General features: G+C 43.2%; 2 protein-coding genes across 2 annotated transcripts in view; one reads left to right on the forward strand and one right to left on the reverse strand.

The window, feature by feature from the left end:
• Positions 1-3,370, forward strand: LOC110259264 (182 kDa tankyrase-1-binding protein-like). Its single transcript, XM_021083046.1, has 2 exons — positions 1-508; positions 2,473-3,370. Exons 1-2 carry the CDS (start codon positions 305-307, stop codon positions 3,124-3,126), a joined length of 858 nt encoding a protein of 285 aa, XP_020938705.1. The 5' UTR covers positions 1-304; the 3' UTR covers positions 3,127-3,370.
• LOC110259548 (putative olfactory receptor 5AK3) overlaps positions 3,160-22,883 on the reverse strand; it is a 25,258-nt gene continuing 5,534 nt past the window's right edge. The window contains exon 2 of the mRNA XM_021085041.1: positions 3,160-3,318. Coding sequence (XP_020940700.1) covers positions 3,160-3,318 — 159 coding nt within the window. The remainder of the gene's footprint in view (positions 3,319-22,883) is intronic.

Genomic DNA, 22,883 nt, shown 5'->3' on the forward strand with positions numbered 1-22,883 from the left:
GCACCTCTTCAACTCAAAAGGGCATGAGGAGAGCCATCCCCAGTCCCCAAGTTGTCCCCTTGAGCCCCTGTCAATAGCAGGGGACCCACCTGGACCAGCGTTGCTGCAGGCAGAGGAGAGGTACGAGGAACCCGAGCTCCTGGCTGGACAGGAATCCCCACTCCCTCTGGCCACCAGGGAGGCTGCCCTACCCATCCTGGAGCCAATCCTGGGGCAGCAGCATCCGGCACCCCCTGACCAGCCCTGTGTCCTCTTTGTCGACACCCCTGACCCTGGGCAGGCGCTGCCTGCCAAGGAGGGGGCCATGACCCTGGCCCGGGCTGAGACCACCCAACCCAGGACAGAGGTTCAAGACCCCTGTAGGGCGTCCCCTGAGCCTGCAGGCCCTGAGAGCAGCTCCCGCTGGCTGGATGACCTCCTGGCTTCACCACCACCCAGTGCAGGAGGTGCAAGGCGGGGAGCCGGATCCGAGCGGAAGGATGCACAGACCCCAGGTGCCTGCTCTGAGGTGAGGACAGGGCAGGGGGTGGGGATGGGGCTCGGGATGGAAGCCAGGGCATGGGAGAGCTTCCTTCTTTCAACATGAATTTCATGTGTCAAGAGCTTGGGATCCAGCCGTGAGCAAGGCGCCTATGGACAGACCCTCAGAGCTGTACTGTTGCCTGGTGGAGCAGAGGGTACGCATGGTGCTTAGAGTTTAGTCGAGTGCATATCAGAAGTCAGATCCACCCCGCTGAGGTTTTGGGAAGATACCCGAGCCTCTGCGCTTCCGAGGCCTTTCATGCTGACATGTTCCTCTTAGGCTTGTATTGTGGGGAAGATAGATGTAGAAAGTGCTGGGTGCAGTGCTTGGCACATACTGAGTGTTCAGTCCATTATTCCGAGTGGTGTTTTCAAGGGCACCAGCATAGCTACCAGTTAGATCGTGGGCCCTGGAACCAGACCGCCTGCCTCCGTCTCCTGGCTCAGCACTTTGTCCACGTGTGACCTTGACCATGGGTCTTTTCCACTGTGCCTCGGTTTTTGCATCTGTAAAATGGGGAGCTCTACCTTCTGGTAATGGCGAGAACTAAACAAGCTGTAGTACCTGTAAAGTACTAAGAACAGCGCCTGGCTCATCATGAGTGCTGGCGAGTCTCGGCTTTTATGAAAGTAGTTACTGTTGAGCTCAGACTTGCCTCTGTAAACACGCCGCTGAGGCCCAGAGGAGGCAGAGGCTTGTGCAAGGTTATCCAGCAGGTTGGTGGCTGGCCAGGCACAGAGCTCCAGTTCCAGGGCCAGCGCCCTTTCTCCTACCAGGCTGCCTGGGAATCGCAGGGCTGGGGTCCAGGTGGCTTTTGAAACGGTATTTTCAAATCCAGCCTGAGCGGGTAGGGGTGGGGCTGGAAGGAAGGAGGAGCCAGGGGGCCTGGTGGGGGGAGGCGGGGAGGTGGGAGGAGGAGCAGGAAGGAGTTAAGACCGGGCTGGCTCCTGCAGTAGGTGTGTCTGTCCCGGGATGTGGGTGACTCAACTGGCTTCTGGGCGGGGCTGCCTGAACTGCAGCTGCTCTGAAGGGAGCAGGGCCAGGGCGAGTGGAGCCAGAGCCAGAGCCGTCGGACAGGTCCGGGCGAGGGAGCGGCCCAGCCCTGTCCAGGCACCCGCCGCACCCAGTAGCCCGAGGCGGGCAGGGGGCAGGAGGCAGGGACCATGGCCCGGCATGGGGACAGGGAGTCCAGCATGTCTGTCTTGGAGAGGCTGCTGGCCAACGCGGCGCTGCGGGATGAGGCTGGCCGGCTCCGTAGCCCTGAGCCCAGGGCTCCCCGCCCACAGGAGTGAGTCAGGGAGTGTGGGGTGGGGTGCATGGAGCCCCGGCTGGGTCTTTCCCTGTGCCTTCCCTGTGCCGGAGGAGGCTGTGCTTTTCTGCCTCCTGGGGAGCCTAGGCAGGAAGGTGCTTTCCTAGGGAGGAAGGGGCTGGGAACTCACCCGGGGCCAGAAGGGTTGGGGGTGGGGGTGGAATTTTGCCTTGGAAAGAAGTGATGGAGGGGCTTTGGGTCTTGATCTCTTCTAGCTTAAAGTATACCCCCACTCCCCTGTGAAGCCCACTCCGCCAGGCAGCCTTTCTCCTGGTGGTTAGCCAAGTGTTGCCCAAGGGCTGTAAACATGACCACGGGGTCATCAATTGAGTGGCCGTGGCATGCCAGTGCTATGCTGAGTACTTGGCTTAAATGGTTTTCTTTTTTATGGTACATCCTCATATACCACCCCATGCTTAGGAACTGGCCCCATTTAAGGATGAGGACGCTGAGGCCCAGAGTGGTTAAGTGATTTGTCCAGGGTCACACAGCTGGGATCCAAACCCAGACTTTCTGGAGCCAAGGTGGAGCTCTTGAGCACTAGGCAGTGCTGATTTTCATTTTGGATTGATCCCACCTTGATTGACTCTAAGCATCATTTTTTTTGTCTCTCTCTCTCTCTTTTTTTCCTGATTCCCAGGGACTCCTTGGATGGGCCCAGAAGGATCTGCAGAGTGAATTTGGGATTGCAGCAGACCCACATCCCAGCCAGTTTAGTCCTTCCGGCTGGTCCCAAGACACTTCTCAGGACTATAGCCTTGGGAGTACAAGCCCTAGAGGGGACCTGGGCCTCAGAGAGAGGGACTGGACCAGCCAGTGTGGGCAGGGAGTGGGGGAGGGGAGCTCTAGGGAGTGGGCCAGCAGATGTGGCATCGGCCAGGAGGAGATGCAGGTCAGCCACCCAGATGGGAGTGGAGCATCTGCCTCAGGAGGGCTCATGGGCCAGGACTGGGAGATTGGAAAGCCAGCCCAGCCAGGCACTCCGCAGGGCCAGGAGGTGGACGTCCAGGCCTGGGAGTTCAGAAAGAGGGATTCCCAGGGCTCCTACTGCAGCCGGGATGTGGCACTCCAGGACCAGGAATTCAGGAAGAGAGATTCTCTGGGTACTTGCAGCAGCCGCGACATGGGCCTTCAGGACTGGGAATTTGGGAAGAGGGATTGTCTGGGTGCTTACACCCGCCGGGATGAAGACGAGCAGAGCCAGAAACCGGGGAAGAAGGACCAGCTTGGTGGGTACAGCAGCCAGGACGCAGACCAGCAGGACCAGGAGTTTGGGAAGAGCATTCTTCCCTGAGCGTCTACAGGGCCACCGTGCAGAGCAGCTGGATCAGGATTTCGGAAAGAGCGCTTGGATGGGAGCTACGGTGGCAGGGGCAGCCCCGAGGCCCTTGGCTCCCAGGACAGAAGCTGCGGAACGAGAGTCCTGAGTGCTGGCTTCAGCCCTGAGGAAGCCCAACAGCAGGACGAGGAGTTTGAGAAGAAGCTTCTGAGAGGCAGAGACAGCCCGGGTGAGGCCAGCAGAGATGCAGGCTGGCCTGGAATCTCTCTTATATATATATCACAAAAAAACATTCCCAGCCCAGACCTAAAATATTAGTAACAGAAAAAAAATTTTTAAATGAGCAAAAATAACACTACTAATTATAACTTGGAAAAAGAAGAAAGTGATACAGAGAAGACCATCAAATCTCACACTATATATCCTAATCAGCATATTGCCTGAAAAATAAAGAATCTGAAAGAATAACAAAGGCCAGAGAGTGATTTGGAGTGGAGACAGATATAGGGCAAGAGGGAAAGTTTTTTTTCAAAATGTAGGATTCCGAAAGACACATCTGACTTGTCACTGTGTGAAATCTGTGCTGTATAACACTACCCAAAACTTAGGGGCTAAGATAGGACTTTTTCTCACAGTTCTGTGGGTAAGGATCAGACATGGGTTAGCTGAGTGCTTCTGGCTCAGGGTCTCTTACAGGCTCTCCAGTCTGTGGTCTTATCTCCGGCTCTACTGGGAGAGATCCTCTTCCAATCTCACTCGCATGGCTACTGGCCAGAGACATCAGTTCTCTGCCACATAGATGTTCCACAGGGAACTCATGACAGGGCAGCTGGCTGCCCTCAGAGGAGGGTGGGAGAAGAGAGAGAGGAGGGGGGGGAAAGAGAGAGAGAGAAGCAGAATCAGACAGACAGAGAGAGACATATACACACAGAGACAGAGAGATGGAGACAGACACACAGAGACACAAAGAGAAACATAGAGAGACACAGAGAGAGACAGAGACAGAACAGGTACAGAGAGAGAGAGACAGAGACATAGAGACAGAGAACCAGACATTGAGAGCAGAAGTCAGAGTCTTTTCCTAACCTTAGTCTTGCTAATCTCAGAAGTGACATCTCACTACTTCTTCAACATTCTATTCACTATAAGGAGTCACTGTGTCCCATTTATGCTCAAGGGTCACGGCGAGGAAATTACCAGGGCCTGCATCCCAAGAGGCAGGGATCACTGGAGACTGTCTCATAGGTTGCCTATCACAGGCACAGAAAGGGATTGAGAAGTCCCTGATGATATTGACATCATCAGAGCGTTTTGTCGCTTAGGTAGGCATTAACCAGGCCTGGTTCTCAATAAGGTCCAGAATGAGGCTTTCTGTCATGCAGTAGCCAAGCCTTTTGGTGAGTGTGTAGAGTTTGAGCAAAGACCTCCTTCAGCAGAGCATTTTTTTTTTTTTTTTTTTTGTCTTTTGCCTTTACGTGAGCCACTCCCGCGGCATTTGGAGGTTCCCAGGCTAGGGGTCTAATCGGAGCTGTAGCTGCCAGCCTATGCCAGAGCCACAGCAACTCGGGATCCGAGCCGCGTCTGCAACCTACACCACAGCTCACGGCACCGGATGGTTAACCCATGAGCAAGGGCAGGGGCCGACCCACAACCTCATGGTTCCTAGTCGGATTTGTTAACCACTGTGCCACGATGGAACTCCAGCAGAGTTTTTTGATCACTGATGTAGTGGAGACAGAAGTGGGGTGCTGGGGGAGCTTGGGGGGTTGTATTGTTTTCAGCAGAAAGACCAGAAAAGACTTCCAATGGGAGACAGCATTCAAGATGGAATTGAAAGGAAGAGAGGATGTGTGGAGAGCAGAGCTGAGGTGGGAGCGAAGGACATTCCAAGAGAAGGATGGAGTGACAGAGGCCCAGAGGTGGGGAGGAGCAGAACATGACTTGAGGAGGCCATGCTGAAGGTCGATGCTGAAGGTCAGTGAGATAGTACAAAGTGACTTGGATGAAGCTTCCCCCACACCACCTCCACTGTTCCTTAATGCTCTCTCCAAGCACACCAGATATGGGTCATTTACTGCAGAAGTGCAGCCTCATATCACACAGCTCAACATCTCCATGCTTGCTTTGGGGAAACAACTTTAGCACTAACTCAGAGCTCCTACGTCAAAGAGGATTACAACTATATGTACAAAAAATTCTTTAATATGTTCATTGCCCCAATACATTATGTCACTATTAAAGTCTGAAAGCTTGGCTTCTCCAGGTCTCATTTTCCTTAGTGATTCTAGGGCTAATTGCATGTGAAGGCAGCAAGTTCACAGATAATTTCAGAAAGCCGCCCGCCCTACTGGCCCCGCCCCAGCCCACTTGGTTAAAAACAAATATTTAAATTTCCATCACGCTAAAATTTGTTGTATTAAAGTATAATTCTAGACGTCTTCTCTCAAAATGCAAATAATAATCCCATATCAAAGATTCATTCATTCCTTAGCTGGGAGAAGGCAAGGTAGGTTACTTGCTGGTTGTGTCAAGGCCTGGGGCAGAATCCAGAGAGGGCAGGGCCAGCTGAGGCATCACAGTGTAAGGGACAAATGGCCTCAGAGCACCCGAGAGCAGAGTAGGGAGGACACAACAGTGGGGGCCACAGCAAGAGTCCTAGGAGGTCAGGACTCCACTGCTTATGATGCAGAGGAGATAGAGGTAAGGTTATAATGATCATTTTTGTTCGGCAGGCGAGAAATCTCTATGGAGAAGAACTGAGTTGGTGTGCGTGCGGGACAGGCCAGTGGTGGAGCAGGAGTTGCAGCAGGGCTCCTAAAGATGAACTGAGGCACCAGCTCCCATCGTGCTAGCAGCAGAATCAAGACTAGGGCTCAAGACGCAGTTCTTCCCAGATCCTCTTCAGAATCAGCCTCTCTCTGCCTCATGCCCTTTGCCCCTTGCCCTCTGCCTGCACCTTTACTTGGCTAGTCTCAATCCGCCTTGTATTAAAAGGCACAGGAATTGATCTCTCCCCAAATAAACGGACGCTATCACGTGCGGTCTGGTGTTTGGTCTCTCTTCTTTTGTGAGAGTGCCTATGTTCCCTGGAAGTCATCTTCTTTGGGGATGATCAGCTCTATCTCCAGAGTCAGGGCTGTGAGTGATCATTCCTCCCCTTAGCCATGTTTCTGAGAGGGGCACACATCCCGCAGAGCCTACATCCTACAAAGAGATATTCTGTGGGATTCCTGCTTTCGGTCCACCACTGGATTTGGTCATGTGAGGCTTGGAGCTTTGACAGCCACTTACTATCAGGAAGGAGACCAGCTTGAGTCTGAGGACAGCTCAGGAAGGAGGCAGAGCTGAGAGATCAAAGAAACTCAGTTTGGATGTTATTACTCGAACCTCTGGATCGAACTGCAATGGAAGCCAGTTCAGTCCTCGGAGTGTTTGTCTATTTGAGCCAATAAACCTAAAGTGATCCCACTCAAGTCGTCCTCTCAAAAACAAACAAACAATGAGCTAATGCTCACCTGACATCTGCAAAGCTAGATGTGCCAACTAAAGAGAGTCTCCCAAAAACAACAGATTCTTGCAAAGGAAAATTTTACTCTCAGACAGATGGCAGAAACTTCCTTATTACTCTGAAACAGTGCCTCTTGGAGCTTAAGAAAATCTTAAGACAGAGCCTTTAGGAGGGATTATATAAGAAGAATTTTCATAGTGCCTTTGACTACATTTTCTTACAGAATCTCCTAATAATCATTTTTGATAGGTAATCACACATGAGAACATGACCACCATGTGAGATTTAAGATTGGGACTGCTGACAAGGGCTCCAGACACCAATGGCCTGGGGCCAGTTCCCAGTGTAGACATGGTTTAGTGGCCTTAGTCAGACTGACTCTGGTTCTCATTATTGTTATGAGTAAGTTGTTATGAAAACATAGAGAAACTCCAGACCTCCTATGTCTGATGCAGGCTGAGAATTTCACATGGTAAAAAGGGAAGAGAAGAATTTTCTCCTAATCATTTCACACTCACTTGACTATTGCAAACGAAGCTAGATATCCACTTTAAAGATGGTTCACTTTAGCCTCTTGAATCATCTCTTTGAGCACCCCAATCTTCCTGATGAACACTTTCAGGAATTAAACTCTTTCCTTTTACTTTCCTTATGAAAGGCCCTTTACCCCCTATTTTTGAGTATGGTTGAACCTATCCTCATTGATGCAACGATACTGGCATCTTCAGCTAAGTTCTGGATGGGTTGTGACACCAATGCTAGACTGAAAGCTTCAGGAGTCACGTCTATCCCACTTATTTTTATGCCCCCACTTAGCTCAGAATGACACGGAATGTCCACTGCCCCCACCGCTGCAAAAAAATTTGTTGAAGAAATGAATTTCTGAAGATTGATTAGGGAATGACAAATAAGACTGAAAGCTGAGGTGGGCTGATTAAGTAAGATTTCTGTAATATAATTATTGATATGAGTTGAAAAGGAATGTTGAGAACCAGAGATACAATCTTTCTTGTAGTGGAAAGAAAGAGAATAAAACAACTGCCCCCCAAATGCCCATCTTTGCTTGAGATTCCCTGGCTGAGGGACTTGGAAAGCCATTTGAGCACCCTAAGCATCATTTTCTTCAATGACACAGTGTGGATTTATGAATGGCTGTGAGGGTCAGATAAGGTGGAGTATGTAAAAGTACTTTGCATAGTTTTGGACACTCTACATATCTCTGGGGCAGAAACTGACCAAAGGAAATAGTCATTACAATGTGAGTTGACAGAGAGCATTTGATGTGGAAACCAGCCAATCTGGGGGCCCTTCATCAATCGGCAGATTCTAATTTATTGGGAGATCATCAAGTCTTATCTGGTGTCTTTACCTGTTGATGTCACAGTGTCTCCTATATTGATGATGAGAGTTTAGGGGGCACTGCTGCTAGGTGGTAATTATAGTGAGTTTCTGGAAATATCTGGGTGCATGTGTGGGGGAAAAGGGGCCCTGGAAAAAGAGGAAGCTTACAAATCCCTTTTCTGAAGTTCTAGTTCTTCTTAAAAAAGTAATTCTCAAGCCCTTGAGACAAAACAGGGGCAGGTGTAAAAAGCTTCGGTGACTCAGAAAGGACAGAGGACATGATAAATGGTTTTGGAGATTTATATAATCTTTAAAAATTTAAATTTTTTTATTTTCATTTTTAATTGATTTTCATCAGGGTATAGTTGATTTAGTGTTCAGTCAATTGCTGCTGTTCAGCATAGTGACGCAGCCATAAATATATATATATATATATTCTTTTTCTCATATTATCTTCCATTACTTTCTATCCCAAGAGACTGGATACAGTTCCCTGTGCTGTACTGTAGGATCCCTTGCTTATTCATTTTAAATGTAACAGTTTGCAGGTACCAACCCCAAACTCCCCGTCCATCCCACTCCTTCCCTCTCCCCCATGGCAACCACAAGTCTGTTCTCTATGCTCTCTAACATACTTAGACTCAGACACAGGTGACATCTCTCATGGTCATGGCATTCCTAGGTGTCTTTGAAGCTCAGTTTTTTCATCTGTAAAATGGGCATGTACATTATGTTTTGGTTGTTAAACACATACCATGTGCCAGGGTTTGTGGGAGGCTCTTTCCTTGCATATCAAATTTAATTGAAAGTAACAACCTTGGGAGTTCCTGTTGTGGCTCAGTGGAAATGAATCTGACTAGCATCCATGAGGATGCAGGTTTGATCCCTGGCCTTGCTCAGTGCCTTAAGGATCCAGTGTTGCCGTGAGCTGTGGTGTAGGTCGCAGATGTGGATTGAATATGGTGTTGCTGTAGCTGTGGTGTAGGCCGGCGGCTACAGCTCCAATTCGACCCCTAGCCTGGGAACCTCCATATGCTGTGGGTGTAGGTAGCCCTAAAAAGACAAAAGACAGAAAAAAAAAAGTATCAACCTTATAAGTGGTAGTGAGGATGAAGTAAAATCATGCATATGAAGTACCTACTCCAGGCACATAGTAACTATCAATAAACGGTTATAATTATCATCATTATTAGTAATGATTAAGGAATTTTATTTTTCAGGTTTAATGTCATTTGATATTGCAGTTAATCTTGAAATTGAGCTTTTCATAATATTAATCTCTTACCTTTTTATAATCTTCCTTATGCTTGTCATACCCCTGAGAACATACTGGCGCTCAGTTCTCTCTGAGTCTCTGGTCCTGATTTCTTAACTGGAGGCCATTTCTTTCTAAAAGATGTGAGAGGCATCCTTGCCAGGAGAAGATGCAATTCCAGTAATTCTGGAATTACATGGTAGATCCAATTGCCATGCAGAGACTCACCTACCAAGAAAGGAAGAAGAAATCAAGGATTGATCTGGGCTTGCTTTAGATCTAGCTGTTTATCGGATTCTTAGTGTCCTAAAGAGCTGAGCATCTTTATTACAGATGATCCAGTGGGTTGAATAGTGTCCCCCTCAAAACTCATGCGTTAAAGTCCTAACCCCTTGTACCTCAGAATATGACCTTATTTGGAGATAAGGACTTTACAGAGATTCATCACATTAAGATGAGGTCACCAGGTGCCATTTCCAGCAACATGGATGGACTTAGAGATTATTAAACTAAGTCAGTCAGATAAAGACAAATATCACATGACATCACTTATATGTGGAATCTAATAAAAATGATACAAAAGAACTTATAGAACAGAAACAAACTCAAAGATTTCAAAATCAAACTTATGTTTACTAAAGGGGAAACTGTGGAGGGGGGATGGATAAATTGGGAGGAAGGGATTAACACGTACACACTACTATATATAAAATTGATAACTGGAGTTCCTGTTGTGGCGCAGTGGTTAACGAATCCGACTAGGAACCATGAGGTTGTGGGTTCAATCCCTCCCCTTGCTCAGTAGGTCGAGGATCCGGCATTGCCGTGAGCTGTGGTGTAGGTTGCAGACTCGGCTGGGATCCCGCGTTGCTGTGTCTCTGGCGTAGGCCGGTGGCTATAGCTCTGATTAGACCCCTAGCCTGGGAATCTCCATATGCTGCAGGAGCGGCCCTAGAAAAGGCAAAAAGGCAAAAAGAAAAAACAAAAAAACAAAAAACTAACACCGACCTACTGTATAGCACAGGGAGGTTCTACTGAATGTTCTGTGATAACCTCTATGGGGAAAAAGAGTGGTTATATGTATACGTACAACTGAATCATTTTGCTGTACACCTGAAACTAATAATGCAACATTGTAAATCAGCTGTCCTCCAATAGTTTTAAATGAGGTCATTAGGATGGGTCTTAATCCAATATGATTTGTGTCCTTCTAAAGGGGAAATTTGGAGACAGACACACATACAGAGAGAACAGCATGTGAACACAAGGACAACCATCCAGAGGCCAAGGACAGAGGCCTGGCACACCCTCCTCTTCAACTCTCCTAAAGAACCAGTGCTGCCAACACCTTGATTTGGAACCTCTAGCCTCCAGAGCTGTGAGATAATACATTTCTGTGGTTTAAGCCCCCCACTGGTGAAACTTTGTTACAGCAGCCCTCTGGAACGAAGGCAGCTAGGAACGTGCTGGCTCTCCGAAGGCTGTTGCTAGTGTCCCTGATGGGCCGAGGGAAGTGAGGCACCGGTGTGACGAGCCATCCCTAACACTGAAGTGGACCATATCTGGAATTCACTTCCACTCTGGGCAAACATGAGCTGGGATTCCAGAAAGTGTTTATAAGTTTCACTTCCTTAGGTGAGGGAGAAAGCTGACTCATATTAAGGTGGTAAATAATGACAGTAATATGTGTTTTCAAGGACTAGGAGTTCACCAAAATAAGTGGATTGTGTGAAATAGCCAGCCTGAATCACTGGATACTTTTTAAAGAAAAAAGACGTTTAGCATCCACAATAGCTAGGGCAGGGTAAATAACGTGCTTCCCTAGCAGAAATCATTTTATCACTTGTGTTAATGATGGAATAGAAAATTGATTTTTTATAAACAGATGTGGTATTCTGGTTAGAGCTGAAGATATTCTTCAAGGGATGTTTTACAGTAAGTACTTCGTCTAATCACTCTAGTTCCTTTTATAAAAGCATTTAGCCATCTTTTAAAAAAAAGCCAAAAAGGTATTTTTCAGACTTTATAGGAGACATGGGCTCCAAGCTGTTAAAATATATTTCCTTCATTTATATTATATTAGGTAGATAAACTGAATGATTCACCATCAATTTTATAACTTTATTGCTCTGTTAAACGCATATGCAGATATCAAAATAATGCTAACATCATAAATATTAAAACACAAAAAAAGTACACTTCACAATAGAGACAATAGAGCAGATAGTCCATAGATTTGAAAGGGTCTCGTGGTCCGATAAGTTCAGGAGCTGCTCTACATGCTTCTCTCTTAGAGATCCACAACACACAGTGCTATGTGATATGCTTCTGGAGGCTGTGGCAGTAGAGAAATCTATACTGATTAACTTAAAACTTTTACCATTTCTGGGGCTTGAAATTCTTTTCATGTTGAACGGTAAGAATAAATTCTCTGGACTCCATTCTGGGAAATGCTTGGCCAAAGCAAATTTTGTTAACACATCTGTGAATTGACATTGCTGTCAGATTTTGTGATGTTGGAGTAAATTTTTCCTTTGTTTGGCCCGCTCATGCCGCTGACTAGATAGGATGCTGCTACACTTGCTGTTAGAGGGCAGAACCAGGTAGAAGCTTTAGCTTGGCAACTCTCTGATGGCCATGGCTGCCAACATATCGGTCAGCCTACATTTTCCTCTGTCTCTGGGGTCCCTAATGGCTTCAGATCTTGGCTGAGGGCATCGAGGCACTATTGGGTGATGGGATAATATGAATGCTTTATACTCAGAGCATCTGGGAAGAGTTTCCTACTGCTGACTACCCTTAGACATTTTGCTCAGTGATGGACCTTCATGGAATTTGCTTCATCTTTTCTTTTAACTTTTTGCTCCTTAATCTACTTCAAATGCCTTTATGGACTACTGCCTGCTTTCCCAGTGTGCAAGAAGTTCCCTTTTCACCCTTAACTTTTCTTAGAAGCTGATGTTACTTCTCTCAAGTTGATACTGCACTAGTTGGTCTTCAAATACTCTTTGAGTGATGTTGCTTTGGAATACTGATTGCTGATTTTTCATACTATTTATAAAGAGCCGTCATTAGCAAGAGAGCCTTGTTCATCAGGCAGAAGGACTACGTTGCCTCTCTAGATAAATCCATTTCTGTGAAAGATTGATAACCTTTCATGTGATTTAGGGATTCAGGAAGGTCAACGTGGTTTTGAGGCTCTTGGAAAAATCACTCTGGGCAAATAAACATTTTGCAAAAAACTTACTTGGATGCTTCTTTGAGTCTAATATTAGGAAATATGGTCTGGTCCATAAATACTTCTTTACTGTCATGAGTGGTGCCTCTGTCACTTCCTTATTTCCTGGGTTGTAGATTAAGGTTTCCACATGAGCATCCCAGTGCTGCCAAACATGGGGGTCACCTTCATATTCTCCTGTGGCTTGTTAGAGTCAGGCGGTAGGTACTCGCAGGAGAGGTTTTGTAGAAGAAATGGTACCCTTTGTTAGGTGGGGGCCACAGAGGCAAGTCTTTTCTCCTCCCTGAGGACATCCTTAGGAGTGGATGCTAGGATATTCATGTAGGAGAATTAGACAACCAAACATGACAACCAACGCTGTATTCAGGTTAAACTCCAAGAAGGCAGTAACTGCCATACTGATAAATATGGGAGCATGAAATGTCAGGCACTGCGGGTTCATCATGGAAAAAGGGACTCATGGATGACACTGGCTCTAACGAAAGATAATGAAAAGGTGGGGCACATATTTACAAGAACTTCGTTAAAAATCCATGAACGCTGAGCCAGCGACTCACTGGATGCAGACTTCTGGGGATGTGAATAAAAACAGCTCATTTTACTCTCCGTAAAATGGACACCTCAATATAAAGTGTGGAAGAAGAGCAATGTGCGACTTAGAAAAAACATTCCAGTGAAGCCACTTTTCCTTCAGGGAAAAAAAAAAAAGTGTACTGTTTTGGTCAAGAGAGTAGGCTCTGGAGTTAAAATCCTGGTTCCAGGACTTAGTTACGTGGCTTGATCGGTTGTTTAACAGCTCTGAGTTACAGAATGCGAAAACAGGGATTACAGATTTTTAATAATCTAAAAATGGGGATTATTTTATCAAGGTTCAATGAGATAATACATTTTCTTTTTGAATTATATGTATTTTTATTATAGTTTATTTACAGTGTTGTGTCAACTTCTGCTGTATAGCATACTGACACAGTCATTACATATACATACATTCTTTTTCTCATACCATCTTTCATCATGTTCTACCTCGAGAGATGGGAGGTAATGCATTTTCTATATGTGGGCAGATAAATTGTCTATAATATCATTAGCTGATAATAATTCTGATTTTTCCCCCAAGCCTATTATACACTTTCCTGCATGAAGGAAGATCCATGGCATTTATCAGTGGAATGATGCTGTTATGATTCAAGGGTTCTTTCATCAAATGATTTGCAGAAAATTTGTTCCCAATGTTTGATTCTTCCCATTCTCTCGCCTTTACAGTTCTTAGGGCAAAGATCCCATTTTCTCTACCAAATTCTCTGTTTCCTTTATGCTCACTATCTACCAGAAAATGTGAAAACTCACCAGGGTCAAGAAGGTGCATTTTTATCTTTCATTATTTTACAAGTCATTGAATTATGGTGCTAGTATGAAATGATGCTACCTCAATTTCTGATCATCTATGATGAAGTTTTTCTGGATAATTTGCATCAAATAGGAAGCTTATGTTCACTTATTAAATGGGTGGGTCTTGTTAAAATCACTTATACGGACTGGCATCTGACGAAGATTGCTTTGTGTCACAGTGGATTGAAGTTTCTTTTCTTTTTTCTTTCTTTTCTTTCTTTCTTTCCTCTTTTTTTTTGGCTTTTGTCTTTTTAAGGCCGCACCCGCGGCATATGGAGGCTCCCAGGCTAAGGGTCTAATCGAGCTACAGCTGCCGGCCTATGCTAGAGCCACAGCAATGTCAGATCCAAGCCACGTCTGCGACCCACAGCACATCTCACAGCAACGCCGGATCCTTAACCCACTGAGCGAGGCCAGGGATCAAACCTGCAACCTCATGGTTCCTAGTTGGATTCGTTTCCGTTGCGCCATGACAAGAACTCCGGTTGAAGTTTCTTGAATAAAATTTTTTAAAATTGTGTTCAGAGAGCCTGTAACATGCTTTAAGCTTTTCCTAGGAACAAGGCAGGGAATAGGTGAATGAAGAAATGCATTTCACAATATCTTTTTAAAATTATTTTGATCCCAAGTTAGAGGCAAATTGAAAGAGATGATCAGTGTAGATTCCTACGGTTATAGGCAGATAGTACTTATTTTTATTGAAGGAAAAAAGGGTCTACATAGAAAAAGAAAGTTAACCCTGTGACAGGTAGAAAATGAAAAAGAACAATGAGAAAATTCTAAGAGAAAGTAGTTACTATTTCATCGGCAGCATTTTTGATAGCTCTAGGGGTTAGTCAAGTCCAAGATTGGGGCTGTTTGGAAACATTTATTATGTGTATGATGATTTAAATCCTCATGCACTGTTGTAGGAACAGCTAAGCTTTTAAATATGACCACACTCGTAGCCTTTACTGTCTGGCCCTAACTAATGGATTTAGGGTGCCAGTGGGCAGCTTAAGAAGTTGCCTATAGATGAGAAAACAATATGTCAATTTAGTAAATCATCACAGGTCTTATGTTTATTAACATCAATCATCTCATAACTGCTGCTCTATCATTAAGGTGAAGTCAGAATATGACTTTGGTAAATGGGGCATAATACAAACGAAGTCATTTGTTCTTGGCATCTTTCTTTCAAATTCCTTGATATATAGAGACTCATAGCCATAAGGAACATTTTAGCAAGAAAATAAGCAGCAATTTCACAGCAAGATGGTGTGCCAGGATGACTAGATTTGCTTTAATGATGGTAAGATAATGTAAATTTACATCTTAATGTGTCTTAAATGATTTTGAAATTAAGTCACATGGACAGCATCTTAAAAGCTGAAAAGTCGTTTAATATTATATGGGCACTTTTGAAGCTCATTGAAAGACAGAAGGATTCATATGTGTATATGTGTTAAGGAAAGGATAGATATGAAATTATTTAGTCTATCATAAAAGCATTTTTTCTTTAAGCACTTTAAGATGGTGCTCCACTGTATTTTCACTTGGGTTGTTTCTGAGAGTAAATCTGTTTTTATCTTTACTTTTGTTCTGCTATTCAGAATGTGTTTTTCCACCCTCTGGATATATTTAAGATTTTCGCTTTATGCCTGGTTTTGAGCAATTTGATTATGATGTGCCTTTGGTGTAGTTTTTGCATGTTTTATTTGCTTAGGGGGTTCCTTGTGATTCTTGAATGCATGGCTTTACAGCTTCATTAAATTTATAAAATTTTCAGCATTATTTTTCCAAAATTTTTTTTACTTTTAAAAAATTATAGTTGATTTACAATGTTGTGCCAATTTCTGCTATATAGCAAAGTGACCCAGTCATATATATATATGTGTGTGTGTGTGTGTGTGTGTATACATATATATGTATGTGTGTATATATATGTGTGTGAGTGTGTGTGTGTGTGTGTGTGTGTGTGTGTGTGTATGCGCACATTCCCTTTCTTATATTATCTCCCATCATGGTCTGGCCCAAGAGACTGGATATAGTTCCCTGTGCTATATAGTAGGACCTCATTGCTTACCCATTCTAAATGTAATGGTTCGCATCCCCTAACCCCAAACTCCCAGTCCACCTCACTCCCTCCCCTCTCCACCTTCGTAACCACAAGTCTGTTTTCTGTATCTGTAAGTCTTTTTCTGTTTTGGGGATAGGTGCATTTGTGCCATATTTTAGATTTCACACATAAGTGATATCACATGGTATTTGTCATTCTCTTTCTTTTTTTTTTTATTTTATTTTCCCACTGTACAGCAAGGGGGTCAGGTTATCCTTACATGTATACATTACAATTACAGTTTTTCCCCCACCATTTCTTCTGTTGCAACATGAGTATCTAGACATAGTTCTCAATGCTATTCAGCAGGATCTCCTTGTATATCTATTCTAGGTTGTGTCTGATAAGCCCAAGCTCCCGATCCCTCCCACTCCCTCCCCCTCCCATCAGGCAGCCACAAGTCTCTTCTCCAAGTCCATGATTTTCTTTTCTGAGGAGGTGTTCATTTGTGCTGGATATTAGATTCCAGTTATAAGTGATATCATATGGTATTTGTCTTTGTCTTTCTGGCTCATTTCACTCAGTATGAGATTCTCTAGTTCCATCCATGTTGCTGCAAATGGCATGATGTCATCCTTTTTTATGGCTGAGTAGTATTCCATTGTGTATATATACCACCTCTTCCGAATCCAATCCTCTGTCGATGGACATTTGGATTGTTTCCATGTCCTGGCTATTGTGAATAGTGCTGCAATGAACATGCGGGTGCATGTGTCTCTTTTAGTAGAGCTTTGTCCGGATAGATGCCCAAGAGTGGGATTGCAGGGTCATATGGAAGTTCTATGTATAGATTTCTAAGGTATCTCCAAACTGTTCTCCATAGTGGCTGTACCAGTTGACATTCCCACCAGCAGTGCAGGAGGGTTCCCTTTTCTCCACAGCCCCTCCAGCACTTGTTATTTGTGGATTTATTAATGATGGCCATTCTGACTGGTGTGAGGTGGTATCTCATGGTAGTTTTGATTTGCATTTCTCTTATAATCAGCGATGTTGAGCATTTTTTCATGTGTTTGTTGGCCATCTGTATATCTTCTTTGGAGAAATGTCTATTCAGGTCTTTTGCCCATTTTTCCATTGATTGATTGGTTTTTTTGCTGTTGAGTTGTATAAGTTGCTTGTATATTCTAGAGATTAAGCCCTTGTCAGTTGCATCATTTGAAACTATTTTCTCCCATTCTGTAAGTTGTCTTTTTGTTTTCTTTTGGGTTTCCTTTGCTGTGCAAAAGCTTTTCAGTTTGATGAGGTCCCATGGGTTTATTTTTGCTCTAATTTCTATTGCTTTGGGAGACTGACCTGAGAAAATATTCATGATGTTGATGTCAGAGAGTGTTTTGCCTATGTTTTCTTCTAGGAGTTTGATGGTGTCCTGTCGTATATTTAAGTCTTTCAGCCATTTGGAGTTTATTTTTGTGCATGGTGTGAGGGTGTGTTCTAGTTTCATTGCTTTGCATGCAGCTGTCCAGGTTTCCCAGCAATTCTTGCTGAATAGACTTTCCTTTTCCCATTTTATGTTCTTGCCTCCCTTGTCAAAGATTAATTGACCATAGGTGTCAGGGTTAATTTCCGGATTCTCTATTCTGTTCCATTGGTCTGTCTGTCTGTTTTGATACCAGTACCACTCTGTTTTGATGACTGTGGCTTTGTAGTATTTCTTGAAGTCTGGGAGAGTTATGCCTCCTGCTTGGTTTTTGTTTCTCAGGATTGCTTTGGCGATTCTGGGTCTTTTGTTGTTCCATATAAATGTTTGGATTGTTTGTTCTAGTTCTGTGAAAAATGTCATGGGTAATTTGATAGGGATTGCATTGAATCTGTAGATTGCTTTGGGTAGGATAGCCATTTTCACAATATTGATTTTTCCAATCCAGGAACATGGAATATCTTTCCATTTCTTTACATCTTCTTTGATTTCTTTGATTAAGGTTTTATAGTTCTCGGCATATAGGTCCTTTACCTCTTTGGTCAGGTGTATTCCGAGGTATTTGATTTTGTGTGGTACAATTTTAAAAGGTATCGTATTTTTGTATTCCTTTTCTAATGTTTCATTGCTGGTATACAGAAATGCAACTGACTTCTGAATGTTAATCTTATATCCTGCCACTTTGCTGAATTTATTAATCAGTTCAAGGAGTTTTGGGGTTGAGTCCTTCGGGTTTTCTAGGTATAGAATCTTTCTGATTTACCTCACATAGTATGAGAATCCCTAGCTGCATCCATGTCGCTTGCTGCAAATGGCATTGTTTTATTCTTTTTTATAACACACTATTATTGTGTTATTGTTCATTTCTCTTGTTAAGGTTGTTAGCAGTTGCCTTATATATTGTGGTGACCCTATGCTGGGTGCATAGATATTTAACACTGTTATATCTTCTTCTTGGATTGATCCTTTGATCATTATGTAATGTCCTTCCTTGTCTCTTAAAATATTCTTCATTTTAAGGTCTATTTTGTCTGATATGAGTATTGTTACCCCAGCTTTCTTTTGATTCCCATTTGCATGGAATATTTTCTTTCATCCTCTCACTTTCAGTTTGTATGTGTCCCTAGAAGTGAAGTGGGTCTCTTGAAGACAGCATACATATGGGTCTTGTTTTTGTATCCATTCAGCCAGTCTATGTCTTTTGGTTGGGGTGTTTAGTCCATTAACATTTAAGGTAATTATTGATATGTATGTTCTTATTGCCATTTTATTAATTGTTTTGGATTTGTTTTTGTTGCTCTTTTTCCTTCCTTTCTTTTCTCCTCTTGCAGTGTGATGATTATCTTTAGTGTTGTATTTGAGTTGATTTTTCTTATTTGTTTGTGTATCAATTGTAGATTTTTGGTTTGTAGTTGCCCTGAAGTTTTGATATAGGAGTCTATATATATATATGAGATTGTTTTAAGTTGTTGGTCTCTTAGTTGCAAGTGCATCTCCAGTGTCCTGCATTTGTACCCTCCACTTCTCACAATTTCTGATTTTGGTGGCATAATTGTGCGTGGATGATTTCGTATCTTTACTGTATATATGCCTTTACTAGTGAGCCTTGTCATTTGTGGTATTTTTGTTTCTGGTTGTGGCCTTTTCTTTTCTGCCTAGAAAAGTTCCTTTAGTCTTTGTTGTAAAGCTGGTTTAGTGTTGCTGAATTCTCTTAGCTTTTGCTTATCTGTAAAGCTTCTGATTTCTCCTTCAAATCTGAATGAGAGCCTTGCTGGGTAAAGTAAATCTTGCTTGGAGGTTTTTTCCTTTTTTCATCACATTAAGTATATCATGCCACTCCTTTCTGGCCTCAGCATTTCTGCTGAAAAATCTGCCAATAACCCTATCGGGGTTCCCTTGATGTTATTTGTTTCTTTTCCCTGGCTGCTTTCAATATTTTCTCTTTGTCTTTAATTTTGGTCAGTTTGATTAATATGTGTCTCAGGGTGTTCCTCCTTGGGTTTATTTTATATGGTACCTGTTATGCTTCCTGGATTTGAGTGAGTGGTTCCTTTCCCATGTTAGGGAAGTTTTTGGCTATTATCTCTTCAAATACTTTTTCTGTCCCTTTCTCTCTTTCTTTTCCTTCTGACACCCCTATAATATGGATGTTGGTATGTTTAATGTTGTCCCAGATTTCTCTTAGACTGTCTTCATTTGTTTTCATCTTTTTTCTCTTTTCTGTTCCACATCAGTGATTTCCATTAGTCTGTCCTCCACCTCACTTATTCGTTCTTCTGCCTCCTGTATTCTGCTGTTGGCTGCTTCTAAAGAATTTTTTATTTCAGTTACTGTATTTTGCCTCTCTTCTTGCTTAAGTTTTATATCTTGTATTTCTTTCTTTCTTTCTTTTTTTTTTTTTTTTTAGGGCCACACTCGTGGCATATGGAGGTTCCCAGGCTAGGGGTCTAATCAAAGCTGTTGCTGCTGACCCATGCCAGAGCCACAGCAATGCCAGATCCGAGCCGCATCTGCGACCTCCGTCACAGCTCAGGGCAATGCGGGATCCTTAACCCACTGAGCGAGACCAGGGATCGAACCTACAACCTCATGGTTTTTAGTTGGATTCGTTTCCACTGTGCCATGATGGGAACCTCTATCTTGTATTACTTTGCTCGGTGTTTCCTGTATATTATCAATATTTGTCTCCAGTTTATTTCCAATGTCTTGTATCATCTTCAGCACCTATAGTCTAAAGTCTTTCTCCTGGAGGCTGAGAATCTCCTGATCACTTAACTGTTTTTCTGGGTTTTTTTATTTCTTCCTTATCTGAGTTATAGTTCTCTGTCTTTTCATTTTTACAGGTTTTTGGTGTGGTGACCTTTTTACAGGTAGTAGAGTTGTAGCCTCTCTTACTTGTGGTTGAAGTAGGTACAGGGGCTTGCTGTAGGCTTCCAGATGGGAGGTACTGGTGCCTGACCACCTGTAGATGGGGCTGATTCCTATCCCTCTGGAGGGTGGGGCTTTGTCTCTGGGTGAGATTAGAGGTGGCTGTGTTCCTGGGGGGATCCTTAGGCAGCCTGTTTACTGATGGGTGGGGCTGTGATCCCACCTGGATTGTTGTTTGGCTTGAGGCTTCTCGGCACTGATGGGTGGAGCCAGATTTTCCCAAAATGGCCACCTCCAAAGAAATGCACACTGATGAATATTCCCAAGAGCTTTGCCTCCAATGTCCTTCCCCCACAATGAGCCACATTCACCCTCTGTTTTCCCAGGATGTCCACCAAGAACTGTAGTCAGGTCTGACCCAGATTCCTATGGAGGCTTTGCTTTGCCTTGGGACCCAGTGCACGTGAAAGTCTTTGTGTGCCTTTTATGAATGGGGTCCCCATTTCCCCCAGTCCCGTGGAGCTCCTGCACACAAGCCCTACTGGCCTTTAATGCCAGATGCTCTGGCGACTCTTTCTTCCAATGCCAGATCCCCAGGCATGGTGACTTGATGTGGGGCTCAGAACTCTCACTCCTGTAGGTGATTCTCTGTGATACAGTTAATTTCCAGTCTGTGGGGCTTCCACCCAGGAGGTATGGGGTTGCTTATATCAGGTAATCACCCCTCCTACCTCTTGATGTGGCCTTCTCTTTGTCTTCTGGAGTAGGTTGTCTTTTTGAAAGTTTCCAGTCCATATGGTTGAATGTTGCTCAGCATTTGGTTGTAAATTTTGTTGTTTTTATGAGAGAAGTTGAGCTCCAGTCCTTCTATTCTTCCATCTTAACCCCCTTGCCTTATTCTTTTTTTATGACTGAGTAAAATTCCATTGTATATATGTACCACAACTTAATCCATTCATCTATCAATGGTTGTTTCCATGTCTTGGTTATTGTGAATAATGCCGCTAGACACAGGGGTGCATGTATCATTTTGAATTATAGTTTTGGCCAGATATATGCCCAGGAATGGGATTGCTGCATCATGTGGTAGTTCTATTTTTAGTTTTCTGAGGAACCTCCATACTGTTTTCCATAGTGGTTGTACTGATTTACATTCCCACCAATAGTATAGGAGGGTTCCCTTATCTCCACCCCCTTTCCAGCATTTGTTTTTGTAGACTTATTAATGATGGCCACTCTGACTGGTGTGAAGTTGCTACCTCATCTTAGTTTTGGTATGCATTTCTCTAATAATAAGTGATGTTAAACATTTTTTTCATGTGCCTACTGGCGTCTCTATGTCTTCTTTGGAAAAATGTCTATTTAGTCTTCTGCCCATTTTTAGATTGAGTTTTTTTTTGTTATTGTTGAGTTGTATGAGCTGTTTACATATTTTGGAGATTAGGCCCTTGTCGTTTGAATCATTTGCAATTATTTCCTCCCTTTCTGTAAGTTGTCTTTTTTTTTTAATGGTTTCCTTTGCTGTGCAAGAGCTTGTAAGTTTAATTAGATCCCATTTATTTATTTTTGTTGTTATTTCTATTGCTGTGGGGGAATGACCTAAGAAAACATATTTTTCCAGAAAATACTTTTATATCAACCCCTTTTCTCCATGTTTTCTCCATGGAAGGGATTCCAATTACACATATATAAGCCTTCTTGAAATTGTTCCACAGCTCACTGATGTTGTTCATTTACCTTTTTGAGTCACTTTTTTTCTTATTTTAGATAGTTTTTATTGCTAAGTCTTCAAGATCACTAATCACTTCTTTTGGAATATTTAATTTGTAGTTAATTCCGTCTAGTGTAACTGTTTCTTTAATCATCAGACACTATAGCTTTTAGCTTTTCTTTCACATTTCTATTTATCTTTTTTGAATATAAGAAGCATACTTATAATAATTATTTCAATGTTCTTAATGGCTAATTCTGACATTTTTGGCAGTTTGGGTCAGTTTTGACCATTGATTTTTCTTTTCATCATGGCCATGTTTCCCTGCTTTTTGCATGTGTGGTAATTTTTTATTGGATGCCAGACATTGTGAATTGTGTCATGTTTGTTGCTAGCTATTTTTGTATACTTATAACTAGTGGTGTGTGAACTGATTTTTAATTAAAAAATTCTCTGTGGGTGTGTCTTTATGTGAAAAAAACACCATCTGGAAGGATATATGGTTTAAGTTAAGGTGATGAGTAAAAAGTTGGATTTAGGGAAACAGAATCTCTCTTTTTTAAAAATTTTAAAAGCAATTGTATTTATTTATTTATGGCCATGGTTGTGGCATGCTGAAGTTCCTGGGCCAGGGATTCCTGTGCCACAGCAGTGACAATACCAGATCCTTAATTACTAACTCACAAGGGAACTCCCTATAAACAGTTGTATTTAAAAAAAATGGGCACATATTAATTTCTTTTTGCAATAAAATTGAATAGCAAAAGAATCAAAGTTCAAGAGAGATAACAGCTGTGCCTGGCACAAGTCATGTCCAGTAAGTAGTCAACAAACATCAGGAGCACACATGCAGTCAAGCAAAGACAGGCTTACTTCATGATAAGGAAGTGCACACCCTTCCAGGGCCAGACTATTAGATAAGAGGATATTAGGAAGGCCTCTTGCAG

Source organism: Sus scrofa, chromosome 2 (assembly GCF_000003025.6).
Source record: "Sus scrofa isolate TJ Tabasco breed Duroc chromosome 2, Sscrofa11.1, whole genome shotgun sequence".
Taxonomy (NCBI): domain Eukaryota; kingdom Metazoa; phylum Chordata; class Mammalia; order Artiodactyla; family Suidae; genus Sus; species Sus scrofa.